The sequence below is a fragment of the Epinephelus fuscoguttatus genome, linkage group LG19, assembly GCF_011397635.1.
Source record: "Epinephelus fuscoguttatus linkage group LG19, E.fuscoguttatus.final_Chr_v1".
NCBI lineage: Eukaryota > Metazoa > Chordata > Actinopteri > Perciformes > Serranidae > Epinephelus > Epinephelus fuscoguttatus.
In genome coordinates, this window is record NC_064770.1 from 20,312,441 (window position 1) to 20,326,867 (window position 14,427).

At 41.1% G+C, this 14,427-nt stretch overlaps 1 protein-coding gene across 1 annotated transcript; it reads left to right on the top strand.

The window, feature by feature from the left end:
• Nucleotides 1-962: 962 nt before the first annotated feature.
• Nucleotides 963-12,091, top strand: colgalt1a (collagen beta(1-O)galactosyltransferase 1a). The gene is made up of 12 exons (XM_049561828.1): nt 963-1,347; nt 6,272-6,382; nt 6,468-6,585; nt 7,153-7,287; nt 7,373-7,577; nt 8,917-9,036; nt 9,212-9,288; nt 9,418-9,524; nt 9,632-9,764; nt 9,846-9,973; nt 10,361-10,567; nt 10,666-12,091. Exons 1-12 carry the CDS (start codon nt 1,124-1,126, stop codon nt 10,931-10,933), a joined length of 1,833 nt encoding a protein of 610 aa, XP_049417785.1. The 5' UTR covers nt 963-1,123; the 3' UTR covers nt 10,934-12,091.
• The last annotated feature ends 2,336 nt before the right edge of the window (nt 12,092-14,427 follow it).

Consider the following 14,427-nt stretch of genomic DNA (forward strand, 5'->3'; position numbering starts at 1 on the left):
AGCATGTAGGACAGAGGTTATTTTTGAACATTTTAATTTTCATTCATCATCGTTGTAGGCCTAAAGTAATGTTGATAAGATAATTTAGACATAATAAGGCTGTGTAACCTTATTAAGCCTCAAATTAATTTTTCGGCTCTATTCATTAATTCATTTTCCGGGGCTGAAGCCTATCCCTATCCTATGACATTGGGCGAGAGGGGGGGTACACCTGGACAGGTTGTCAGAATATCACAGGGCTGACACATAGAGACAAACAACCATTCACACTCACATTCACACCTGCGGACAATTTAGAGTCACCAATTAACTTAACCTGCATGTCTTTGGACTGCGGGAGGAAGCCGGAGTACCTGGAGAAAATCTATGCAGACACGGGGAGAACAGGCAAACTCTGAACAGAAGAGCTCCCCCCACCCTGGGTTCGAACTAGGAACCCTCTTGCTGTGAGGCAACAATGCTAACTACTGCACCACTATGCCGTCTCCTGACAGTTTTATTTAACTTGGCTTTTCTGCTTGTAAAGGGTTGCTGACCTCTGGTGTAGGAGTGCAACGGTGTATAATTTCTGCCAATAGATGCACCTATATCCTACACACTGGACCTTTAAAATATGTCTGGAGGAGATCTTAAAATTGAGATTTTACTGGCTGTGAAGGTTAGGAGATTTGATATTCATTAAATAAAAACCACTTACAGTTAAAAGCTGTGTTTGTTCCGATCCCCAGCTCTGGAGTTGCCTTCATACTCTGTGTAAAACATCCAATAAAGTCACACCTTTGATGCTGAAAATCACCACTCATTCGGCACATCTTGTAGCCATCTCTAATTTCCATTTTCATTAACAATTAAAACAAATAAAATGTTAATTAAACATAGGCATTTTGTGTTTACTGCCCAGCCTTGCTCACTCGTCCATCCCCTTTAAGACCTCAGCACACCCCACCCCTTTAAATCTCAACTTTGCAGTGTTGTCACATCGGGAGCTCCTGCTGCACAGATTTTGCTCCTCTGTGATGACAGCCGAAACTAAAGACACAACTTTTCCATAGCTGTCTCATCACGAGCCACAGCTATCACCTACCTAGATTTGCTTTTTTATATTTCTTAATTTATTGTGGCCATGCCCGGGCTCGCGTGCCTCCCCGCCGCCCTGCTCCTCCTGCTGCTGTCCGGCTGCTCTCCTGCTCGGGGATACTTCGCGGAGGAGCGCTGGAGCCCCGAGTCTCCGCTCCTGGCTCCCCGGGTTCTCGTCGCCCTCATCTGCAGAAACTCCGAGCACTCTCTGCCGTATTTCCTCGGTGCTTTTGAGCGTCTCAACTACCCCAAGGAGCGTATGGCTTTGTGGTAAGTTGATACCAGGACATTTTCTCGCAAGGTAGTGAACAGCCAAGAAGTAAAGTTAACCTCAATGTTGCTTGCCATTGTCTAAAAGTTGTATTTTTTTCCAAATGTTTCTTCTTGAATATAACTATGTGCATAAAAATGGCGTATTGCTGATTTTTGCGGAGTAAAAATTGGCAGGAGGCACAGGAAATGACGGGGTACTAATAGTAACAGTGCAGCTAATGTTATATTGCTTGTTAAACATGACACATCTCAACAAGCAGTAAACAACAAACATCTAATGCTGACTTCACACCATGCATTAACATTTAAATCACCTATATAGCCACTGTTGTGCAGAGGTGTGCACATCTGGTCACTGTGCTCATCACTGTGGCCATGCATTGATCTGTATACGTGGAGGGGAGGGGACTGATGTGGCCACGAGGGGAGCTGCATGTGTATCTAACAAAGTGACTTATTGTTGGGTCTGCACTGTCCATTAATACATGCATACCAGCTAGTCCTCATCTCCTCCAGCCCACGCCACCTCCTGGAAACCACTTAGGCCTCTGTGGGGTTTACTACAGGAGTGAGTGACTCTTACTGACCTGATATATTTTACAGCCCAGTAAAGCTGCAGCTCCAGGAGCCCCATCTGTGCAGTGTTTTGTGGCATGACTGTAGGGGGGGGGGCTGAAAGTGTGAAGCATGCAGTCAGATAGATAACTAAAATATTCACTTCCAGCACTAAATATAAGTAATCAGTAACTAATTTCATTCTGTTTTAGCCCTCTTAAAGGGACAGTTTACCCCTAACACCAAAATACACGTTCTTCCTCTTACCTGTAGTGCTAGTTATCAGTCTAGATTGTTTTGGTGTGAGTTGCCTTCTCTCTGATATGATGTAACTAGATGGCACTCAGCTCGTGGTCCTCAAAACGCCTAAAAAGTGCATCTGAAAAACTCAACAGCATTTTCTCTTTACAGAAGTCATGACTTGGTTACTCAAGATAATCCACAGATGCTGTTTTTAGCAGTTTCATGTAGGAACTATTTCTTTCTACTGAAGCACACCCACCAACCATATCACTGTGCAGAAGGAAGAGTGCATCTACTGCTAGCTCACCTAAAACCACTGAGCTAGCTAACGTCACAGCTCAGCAGAGGAGGATGCCACAACCTGGTCATGTTTTTAAAATGTACTGTAAACTGCTATGAAACTATTCGAGGTCACAGTATTTAATACTGATTTGCTTGTACAACAGCTGAGTGCGGGGGGTGTGAGTGGGAGATGGTGAGCAACATGTCTGTATCTGTGTATTTGAAGTGTATGTTTGTTGTATCATGCAGATTAGTTTGTGTTTTTGTTTTGTACTTGTGTCTGAGGACCCCCTTGAAAGTGAAAAGGGGCTATCCTTTCAAGCAAGCACAAGCCTCGCATGAGTGAGTAGATGCACACTTCCTTCTGCACTGTGATACAGTAGAAGGAGAATAGTTCCTGCATGAAACTGTTCAAGATCTGTGGGATTATCTTAGAGTAACCAGGTCGTGATTCCTGGAAAGAAACATTGATGTTAAGTTTTTCAAATGTATTTATTTGATGCTTTGAGCACCACAAACTGAGTGCCATCTTGCTCCATTACATATGAGAAAAGGCAGACACCTCTACAGCCACTATCTCCAACAATCAGCAACTCACGCCAAAACAATCTAGATTTATAAATAGCACTACAGGTAAGAGGAACAATGTGTGTGTCTGTCCATTTAAGGACATTTTGTGTGCTTTATGTTCATCCTTTATAATGGCATTCTGAGAAAAGCTTGGCATGGGACACCTATTTGTGCCTCAACCTCAAATATTCCCTCTACATGCTAAATGAGAATGGAAACTAAAACCTAGTTGTATTACGCCCTATTATGGCTCACTGAATGTGTTTCTGTCTGCCTTTTTCCAGACCTGACACAGTTGCACCCTCTCTGTCAGTTGTAACAAACTTTCATTCTGGGGCAATTATCCTGTGGGACGTGCAAATGGATGTTATAGACCGTTTAAATATGTGTCTCCCATACTCAGGCAAAGTTGAGGGAAGTGAAAGGGAGGGATTTCTCACATAGTAACTAAACAACATGCTCCAACAGCCCACCCGTGCTTATACCCTCAGAGCTCAGAGCAGTTTGCTTGAGTGCCTGGAGGGCTCAGATTGGTATGTTCGTCAGTCACCGGCTTGAAACTCAAAGTTTATTTCCCCTCCTTTATTTCGAGGCTTTATATGAGGGGTATTGTTTGATTGCTTCTGTAAACAAGGTTGAGCTAAGGACAGTGCTGTGTTAACTTGTTCTGCAAGCACATTAAGCTACATCTGTAAAATGCAAACAGCTGTGTGATGTTGTAAACACTGCATGCTTTACACTGTATGCTTTCTGCAGCTGCCTGTGAGCATGCCAAAGCCTCAGAATCAGGATCTGCCAAACGGCCCTTTAAATCTTTGGTGTCTGCAATTAGCTCGCCATTTCTGCTCTAAAAGAGCAACTATAGTGGAGATGTAGGCGAAAAACCACTTTCAGATGTACATTTAGTGCACCAGTGGTACATTGCTCAAAACTATGCTTTTAACAAATATTTATCTGAGCCGAACATGAAGCGGAAGAGTCAGCGTTATTCAGAGTCTGAGGATTTGTAAGGATGGACAGCAGGAGTGAGGCATGAAAAAGTTTAGCAAGGAGCTGCTGTGTTCTCACAGATTCATGAGAAATCTCTCAAGAGGACCCAGCCTGGCTGTCGTCCCTCTGAGCAGGATACAAACTCAGCTGTAGGGCAGCTGTTGTTTTGCAAAGACTGACCTTACAATACACAACATTGCTAAAGAAAGAAAAGCAGTGGAGGTTGTTTGTGACACAGTTTTGCACTTTCTTGAGAAAGAGATTCAGGCAGATGTAATGACTCTACGACTAACATGTGGCCCAGTTTCCTTCTGCAGCAAAATTAGATCAAACATGCAGGCTGTCTAACATGTGGACATTTGTCTCGCACATGGTATCAGCCAAGTTTGAATCATTTCCGTCTGGTAAAGATACAGACAGACAGACTGAGAGACAGATATATGAATGTACTTTATTGATCCCAGAAAAAAACCAAACCCTAGCATACTCTTGAAGTATAATTAAATTCAATTCAGGTTTATTTATAAAGCCCAATATCACAAATCACAATTTGCCTCAGAGGGTAGCATATGACATTCCTCTGTCCTTTGACCCTAACAGCAGATAAGGGTAACTCCCCAAAAAAAAACTTTAACAGGGAAAAAAACGGTAGAAACCTCAGGAAGAGCAACTGAGGAGGGATCCCTCTTCCAGGACGGACAGACGTGCAATAGATGTTGGACAGGACAAATGAAGATAAAAAGAAAAATACTTTCTAAAGATATATACTTTAGAATATTTACATAGTAGGGATGCACGATATTGGATTTTTTGCCAATATCCAATATGCCAATATAAAACTTTTCTGGCCGATAACCAATATTGATATTGATATATGTTCACCTTTTTCCCTACCTAATTTTAGTGATCATCAACTCTTCTGTAGTGGAATTAACATCATATTATCCATGCATATTTTTATTGTGATGGCCCACCAGTAGATAGACATAAAATAGAATGATTTTCAGTGTATATAATATTCATACATTGTGCAAAATACAAAAAATTATGTTGACTGATTGTAAAAGTTCATTTTAAAGCCAATATCTGCTGATACTGATGTTGTGTCAATGTTACTGTGCATCCCTCCAGAATATACGATGTAAGAGTTTACTATATTAACCTATAAATATATTAAAATACAAAAACTAAAATATAAAAAATATATGCTGAGAATAAAAGGCTTGGGGTATATACATTAAACAGATGTGCAAATGCAGTGAGGTAGATGTACAAATTTGCCATGTGCAGGGCTACTGATGAGCAAAACAGGGTGGAGTTTGGTCGGGACAGAAAACCAAAAAGCTGACAGTTGTCTGTTAATAGAGGTTTGGTGTTTGTAGGGCTGCCACGATTAGTCGACTAATCGATGACTAATCGACTATTAAAATAATCTGTGACTATTTTAGTAGTCGACTAATCGGCTTGAGTCATTTTTCATAGAAAAGTACTATTAAAGTACCCCAAAATACTCTTATTGCGGCTTCTTACGTTCAGATATTGGCAGCTTTACACACTCTCCCGTCACAGTGAACTAAAACTCTTTGGCATGAGTATGAAACAAGACATTAGATGACGTAATTTTGGGGTTTGGGCGAGACAGACCGACATTTTTCAACATTTTAACACATTTTTCGATGAAATGATTATTCGACTAATCGAAGAAATAATCGACAGATTAGTTGACAATGAAAATAATTGTTAGTGGCAGCCCTAGGTGTTTGACAGAATAATTGCAAATGAAAGTTTACGATGCGATATGATATGATGCGATACGATATACTATATTGTTCCCATATTTGAAATTGGTCTTGGACTCAGGAGCTGCACAAGTATTGCTGTCTTACAATAATAATCCAGTAGAAATGAGAGGCGTTTCACATCTGTAATGCTGTTTCTTCAATATGGGATTGTTTCCCTTTCTAGTTCCTTATTCCTTAAACTGTGATATGCTACCCCAAATTATGTCAACTACAGTGTTTTTGTGTTATGATGTTGGTATCAGTAACACTTGTTTCAGTTCCCACAGCTGCAGACAAAGAGCTTACTCAAAGTGAACACTGGGCTATTGTTATCTGAGACCTGATATTGTCTTTTTTAACTCTTATGTCTCAGGTTGGATGTGGCACTAGTGCTACATTCATTCTGTTGTTGCTTTTTTCCATGGACTAGCCTCACTTGTTAATGATGTTGAACCCTCTCATGTTAATTCTGATTATTTATATTTGTTGTACATTGACAGGGTGGCGACTGATCATAACCAGGACAACACCACAGTCATTCTGCGTGACTGGCTTGTCAAGATGCAGAATCTTTACCATTATGTGGAGTGGAGGCCTAAAGAGGAACCCAAGTTGGTTACTTACTAAACTTTCTGGTGAAACTGTGTGTTGCGTAAAAGGCTCACAGAGTCTGATTGGTATAAATATCTCTTGTAGACGTTATGCGGATGAAGACGGTCCGAAGCACTGGACAGACCTCCGTTATGAGCACGTTATGAAGCTTCGACAAGTGGCACTGGAGTCAGCTCGTGAGATGTGGGCGGACTACTTTATGGTAGGTCAACAGAGCTACTTTTTAAAGGCACAATGACACTGAAGGCTTTAAACACTGAGCCAATGCTTCCACCCAGATCTGCATTGTTCAATAATAGCAGCAGAAGGATAAGTACAGAGCGAAGTCCACAGTGGTTATTTAAGCACAGAGAGGGATGTCAAAAATTGACCCAGTTATATTTTTCTGTCTCTTATGGTTAAACTTTATCTGGTCTGGTTCATCTGGATCCTTACTCCGACACTAAGCTTCACTCAACATGAACCATATTTTGAAATGCAGCACGTTTCTATTTGTATTCCCCAGCCCAGCCCACATTGTCTAGCTTCAGTGGGGTATAATTTTGAAGCACAGTGCATCCAGAATTGCAATAATTTTTGGAAACTCTCTTCGCCTTCCTCCTTGAAACAGAATTGAAATAAGTACTCTGGGGTTTTTTTTTTTATACCATCTCAGTTTTAGCGCTCCGTTCACCCCTCATGAACCTCATGTTCAACATTTGTATATCAGGTCAGTTTATAGTGTGTACACTTTACACAAACATGTTTATATTTCCTTCTCCTTGTGTAGTTGGTGGACTGTGATAACCTCCTCACCAATCCTAATGTACTGTGGAAGCTCATGAAGGAGAATAAGACCATCATTGCTCCAATGCTTGAATCCCGTGCAGCCTATTCAAACTTCTGGTGTGGAATGACCTCGCAGGTACTGTGCAGACGATTGGGAGTTTGATTTAATGAATGATCTTAAATCCACTCGACTTAACTGTTGATCAACTTGACTTCTACAGGGTTACTACAAGCGCACTCCTGCCTACCTACCCATGAGAAAGCAGTTGCGCAAGGGCTGTTTTGCAGTTCCCATGGTCCACTCCACTTTCCTGATCGACCTCAGGAAAGAGGCATCCAGGCAGCTGGCCTTTCACCCGCCACACCCAGAGTACAGCTGGGCTTTTGATGACATCATTGTGTTTGCGTTCTCTGCTCGGATGGCAGGTACTTCACAATTTAATGCTTAAATCTATATGTTTGGCCTTAAAGGAATACTACGTGGTACCTTGAATTTGGGTATGCCTCCACTGTGAACAGAGAATTCAAAAAAGGCCATGATCCATGTCTCATTTACGCAGTTGTATGCTCAGCACTCTCCAAACACATGCATTTTGCTAAAACTTTACAATATAAAACACGTCTGCCTACAAAAGTGTGCTCTATGTCCTAAGCAACAAATTCTCCCAACTTTTCAAATATCGACACTTTGTTGGTGGCCCTACACGTCAAAAGATGAAGCGCCATGTACCCCTCATGCATCAGTTTTGGACACCCAGTGACGAGTAGTCAATGTACGATCATTACATGCATTGTATCTTTTCAAAATAAGCTTCTGTTTACGCAGGAAATGTACAGTTCCTTCTCATTAAATGCATGCAGTCTCTTTTCAAAATAAGCCTAGAAAGTAGGTAAACACTTCGGTTTTAGGTTTACTTCCTTAATTAGGTAACAAAAGTATGTGGTTATGTTTAAGATTTGTACGTTTGTTACTAACATAATGTAAATTCACATGAGCATACGTTACATGACATCTGTCACTTGCATAGTATGCTACACGTAGTAGCAGACTAGGTTGCTATTTCAATAATTCGATTGACTTTTGGTTTCACACAGGAAAGGAACAGCGGTCTCCCAGGTGAAAGTCCGGAGTTTGTTTGACCCAAACACACTGCTCACTCTTTATACTATGGCAGTTGGCCAGGGCGTCAAAAATTGCCACCACATCTCACAGTGCATCTCATGCCGCCTCTAAAGGGTGCCTTTGTGCATCAGTGTCCACTGATCAAGCATCTGTATTTGACGAGTTGGGAGTGAGACTAGGTTACCCTGGGCATGCCTGGTTATGCACGTGCTTTCAGGCTCTGCTCGAGCAAAGTTCAAATGCACATAAGTGCTGAGGCAGGCTATTTGACTGTGCATGAGACCATTTGTCCTGGTGTGTTTTTATTCTTAAGGTTTTGGTGAAAATGCATGTGTTTGTGCTGAGCATACGGCTGGATAAATGAGACTTGGATTATACTGCAGGAGTTGTGTGAGAGTTTGCAAACAGATGTTCTGATGAAATTTTTCTGGGATTAAACGCAGTCTCTGTTTATTCAATTCATGATGAAAGCTCGCCTTTATTGGATGCTGTATTTACTGTGGAGGCATGCGAGAAAAACAGTTTTCTTCACTCAAAGTAAGGTGATGAGTAAATTAAATAGAAATGATTATTTTTAACCTTTTCAACCTAAATGGTGTGACTTCACATTGAGAAAACGTTTGCATCCTCTGCTCTCCACAGATGTTCAAATGTTTGTATGCAATAAAGAGACCTACGGTTACTTCCCTGTGCCTCTGCGATCCCACAATACTTTGCAAGACGAAGCTGAGAGCTTCTTGCACTCCCTCCTGGAGGTTAATGGTGAGTAGTTTGCATTCAGACTGGGGGCTTTACTTTTCATCTAACTCTCTTTTTTTCCCATGGTCTTGAAGTCTGTATTCTATTTCCTGCTACTCTATCTAATGATACCTATCAGCATGGGTTCCTATATATCATTTATACCATTTCTGCATCCATCTTCCTTCTCACTGTGTAGTGCGAAATCCCCCACTGATGCCTTCCAAACACATACGTGTTCCTAGAAAGCAACCTGACAAACTGGGCTTTGATGAGGTGAGTATTGAGTGATGTGAAGATGGAGTTTGCAAAAATGGCCTTCTATCCACTTCTGTGCTAAATGGCTCCCCCTGCTGGTAGAAATCTGTTATTACATTGACTAGCTCCACTGTTGCCCATGTGCAGGTGTTCATGATAAACCTGCAGAGGCGAACCGACCGCCGAGACCGTATGCTGAGGACATTATACGAGCAGGAGATTACTTGTAAGGTCATTGCAGCTGTAGATGGAAAGTAAGTTCACGCTGTTTAATGATTACTTTACACTTGTTTAGTGCTTTGTAATCACACATATCCACCTTTTCCCTTTTGTCATTTTTGTTTTTCTCTCTCTATTTCAGAGCGATGAATATTAGTGAAATTCATACTATGGGCATCCACATGCTCCCTGGATACAGTGACCCCTATCATGGTCGCCCACTGACGAAGGGAGAGCTGGGATGCTTCCTTTCCCACTTTAACATCTGGAAAGAGGTGAACCCTCAGAAGCCAGCATTTGAAGTTTGTGAACTAGACAGATGGGTGAGTGATTGATAAATCTGGGTCTGATCTTAGATTGTGGAGAGACGCCTGGAAACCTCCCTGGTGATTGAGGACGACCTGCGCTTCGAGGTGTTTTTCAAACGACGCTTGATGAACTTGATGAGGGAGGTGCAGGAGGAAGGACTGGACTGGGATCTCATGTGAGTTTATGCTTTCTTCACAATCATTGATTTTACCTTGATTGTCCTAAAGCTGGAGATATATTGTATGTAATATGCTGAGATCACAGCAGAAAAATTGACAGCAGTGCTATCGTAGATGGTAATTTATGCCTTCACACTGAACATACAAGTGCCGCAAGGCCCAAGCACGTCATCACGACATTACTGTACTGCCCCTACTGTTGGTGTGCATATTGCATCTTACCAGTGTTTAGCATTCATTTCTGAGGATGTGCACAACGAAAATGAAGGCAGGATACGCAAGGCAGCCACCATGCACATGCTAACATGCAGCTAAATGCAAGTAATCTGCAGCGTAAGTCTGTTATCGGTTCTCACTCCTCTTTTCTCTTATCTTTTTTCCAGATATATTGGTCGGAAGAGAATGCAAGTGGATCACCCGGAGAAAGCAGTGCCTAATATACACAACTTAGTGGAAGCAGACTATTCATATTGGACGCTGGGCTATATGATATCACTTCAAGGTGCAGAGAAGCTTTTGAAAGCCGAACCACTTCAGAGGATTTTGCCGGTGGATGAGTTTCTTCCTATCATGTATAATAAACACCCTGTGTAAGTGTGGCCTACACAGTGTAAATACACACTTATAACAAACAGCTGCTCAGAGGTTGTGGATTTTGTTGTTCTTAATGTTTCTCTCTCCTCTACAGGACTGATTATATGGACCAGTTTGAAACCAGGGACCTGAAGGCATTTTCAGCTGAGCCTCTTCTAGTGTATCCGACACACTACACAGGCGATGACGGCTACATCAGTGACACCGAGACTTCCACAGTGTGGGACAACGAAAAGGTCCGTACAGACTGGGACAGAGCGCGCTCAGGGAAAACTAGGGAGCAGGCTGAGATCAGCACCGAGGCCCAGAACTCAGATGTGCTCCAGTCGCCTTTGGACAGTACAGCACGGGACGAGCTATGAGAGGAGCCGAATGAGAGCCATGCGAAAGTTTTACACACCACCTTAGTCTTTTTTAAATCGTGTTTCATCTTTGATACTTTTGATTCGGGCATCACAGCAGGGATGTGACATCAGAGTTTGTAAGAAAGATTTAATTTATCCAGATGTGACGAGTTAAAAAGGGATCAGGTGCGTCTTTTCTTTCACGTTGTCCGTTTGTAGTTTTTACTTTATAAAAAGGCACTAGACTTGTCATTTCTAATGGCATTTGCAGTACCCATCTTCTGTCTGTCATACAGAAATAAACCTATATATTAGCAGAGAATGCAATCAGACTGTTACATTTCAGCCATCGGGCAGTTAACTTTATTTTAATCTGACATTACACTGTGAAATGCTTTTTTTTATATATAAATTTCTCATGATTACAGATGAATTGGGCCGCAACCAAACTGTATGTCACTGAGCAGTATCACGTCTTCTGCAGACAGTCATGTCTTTAATCAACCGTGAGTCATTTTAAATTCTTCAGTCCACGAGGAGAAACATCTGCATGTCTTTCGCTTTCATTTTTATCATTTTGTCTTTTAAACTTCATACTGCTGTGTTTTAAATAATCATTAGCCAACACTTGAGATGCTTGCAGGCAGCAGAGTGTTACCAAAGCAACAAAACACACAAGCAACAGTATCCTCTACAGTACTACTGTAGAGCATACAACACTGCATTTCATTATTCATGCCACCACTTTGGGATTGTCTCCAGACTAATGCTGTTAACCAGCTGTTGACATGCTTATAGATGGGACAAACCACTGTACACGCCTCAAACTTGGTGGTTTGGGAGGGACGTGGTTTTAAATGCCCTTTAAGTTCCCTCAGAAAGAACCCACCCAACCACATCCAAACACACACACATCGTTCTCCACCTCTTAATCCTTAGTTAAATCTGTATTTGAGCATTTGGGTGAGCAAGACAGAAAAAGAGAACATAGAAAGCTTGGATCATTTTACAGATTATTTATTCTGTCATGGTTTTGCCTCACATTTCGATACTAAATCTCCCAGGAAGTTAATTTTTGTGGGGTATGAATGGGAGCTATTCGCCCGTGGGTCTTACACAAAATGTTAACGGTGCATTGTGCCAACAAGAAATAAATTGTTTTATTTTTAAAGGAAAGTTGAATTTGTGATTATTGTAACCAGTTTTCTCTGTGTATGTTGTATGTGTAGGTTGTTTAAATTTTAACCTATAATAGTGGAGCACTGTACAAGATACTGTGACCACTCATTTATACCTAATAATGATGATAATATCAAACAATTCTGTAGTATACAACAAAAGTAAATAAAATGACTAGATAAAAATCATAATTCTAAAAATTAGGTATAAAATCATCATCATCATAAAAGTCATCATCAGTGCAGGTCACCATATATGTCTCCATTAAATCAGATCGAATATGCAAGCTTGAAAAGATGTGTTTTCAGACAGACATCTCCCAAAATGGCAGCAAGACATTTATTGCATTTATACCTGTATATTATTGGTACATTTCGGGGGGTCAGCAGCCTTTACTAACAAAAAAAGCCATCTTTAGCAAAAAAAAAAAGAAAAGAAATTAGCCTGAAGCCACAAGATATATTTGAGCCTTATAATGAAGGTAACAATGCCTGTTAAGTTATCATAACTAATAGCTCTAAAAGAGTATTCATTCATAAGTTTTACCACAAGATGGCTACTCTGCAGCGAACTATTTATGGTTATTTAGTATTTTAACTTGACTGTATTGGCAGTTCAAGCAAGTGAATATGTCCACTTAGGGTGGCACAATCAGATTTTCCCTACATAATTATCATCATCAAAAGAGTTCACAATAGCAAAAGTATTACTATATATTTAGAGCATTTAAAAAAAAAAATAGTAATAATGCTGTCAGTCTAGTTAATCAGGAGCTTTGTTCATTAAGTGTTGTCTCTGTTTTGGTAAATTAATGCCATGTATCAGGACAGAAAAGGACCCAAACGTGGAGCAGTAGGCAGATGGATTTGGAACAAAAGGAAAGCTTTAAAGGGATAGTGCACCCAAAAATGAAAATTCAGCCATTATCTACTCACCCATACGCCGAGGGAGGCTCAGGTGATCCCAGGGGAGAGTGGGTAGCAGCACAACTCCACCTAATGCTTTTTTTTTTTAAAAAAAAAAAAAAAAAAAAGGAGAACCAAAACTAACCTGAAACAAACCAGGGGTGGCATGATAAACTCAGGAATGAACTCAGGGAAGAAATGCAAAAACACATCACCAAAGGCCAGTCAGGAAACGACACCACAAACACAGATGAACTGACAAGGAACAAAGGGAAACACACAGGTATATATACCCAGAAAACTAATCACAAGAACAAGGCACAGCTAGAGCAGGTGGATGCAGGCAGAAGAAGAGAAAGGGTGGAGCAAACGACTAATACAGAACAGGTGTGAAGGGAAGACTCTTGGAACAGGGAAGAACTAACGAAACCGATGGAAGACAGGTGTAATAGAAAGCAGGCAGGAAAACACAAAGGCAGGAAATAACACCAGACAAGACACATGAGGGGAGAATCTACAAAATGGAACAGGACACAGGTTAAACATGAATGAATGACACGAAAACAAGGAAAAGCAAAACAGAAAACCCCAAAACAAAGTCCATAAGACAGTGAATTACACTCAAAATACGAGTGAAGGGAAGTGGACAGAGTCTGTCGTCATGACTGTACAAAACTACACAGAAAGAGGAATTACATTCATTATTAACAGGAAATTATTAAGAGGGGCACTTGGTCATTTACACGATGTCATCTTATGTGTAGTATTAAAATGATATTATTTCATTTCTATATATCATGGTTATCGTCAACACTATAAATGAAATGAAAATGTATTCTTTTGTCAAAGCCACAGGGAGTGACTGGAGAAGGTCTACAGAGCCGCACGTGGCTCCAGGGCTACAGGTTACCTATCCCTGGTATATGTGTCATATGGGCACGTAGCACCAAGTTTGCTCTCACTTCTTCTATCTTGGTAACCCTCTGAGCGTCATCGTTTTAGTAGTGCTCTGCTTCAACTGTGAAGCTGTGAAGATTGTACTGTATGTGGGATGTACGGTACAACCCAAGGCAGAACAACCACATGCTCTGGGTATGAGCTCCTTTGTTCCTTAAGTGAAGCAGACGTTGGTTATACCAAAATGATGTATTCTGTTCTAGTACAGATGAAGTATCAGCTTTTCACTACCTGCCGATATCAAGGTCAGACATCTGCTGTGAATGTCACACATCTGTAATCTGCTTTCAAACTGTCTGAAGTCAGTTCTTGTTTTTTTTCTACTAAGCCGAAACAGCCTAAACACAGTTGCACCTTCGCACTATGTGTGGTGTGATAGCGTAGGTGGGGCCTACAATGACAGCAAGATACACTTCCTCTTCCTATGGTGGTGAAAACAAGATTGGCCAACCTCCACTCCACCAGAGGAAG

Coding starts and splice junctions, on each gene's coding strand:
- colgalt1a (XM_049561828.1), top strand. CDS start 1,124: ATGCCCGGGCTCGCGTGCCTCCCCGCCGCCCTGCTCCTCCTGCTGCTG. Junction 9,289..9,417: donor ACAAACTGGGCTTTGATGAG/GTGAGTATTGAG, acceptor GCCCATGTGCAG/GTGTTCATGATAAACCTGCA. Junction 9,525..9,631: donor ATTGCAGCTGTAGATGGAAA/GTAAGTTCACGC, acceptor TCTCTATTTCAG/AGCGATGAATATTAGTGAAA.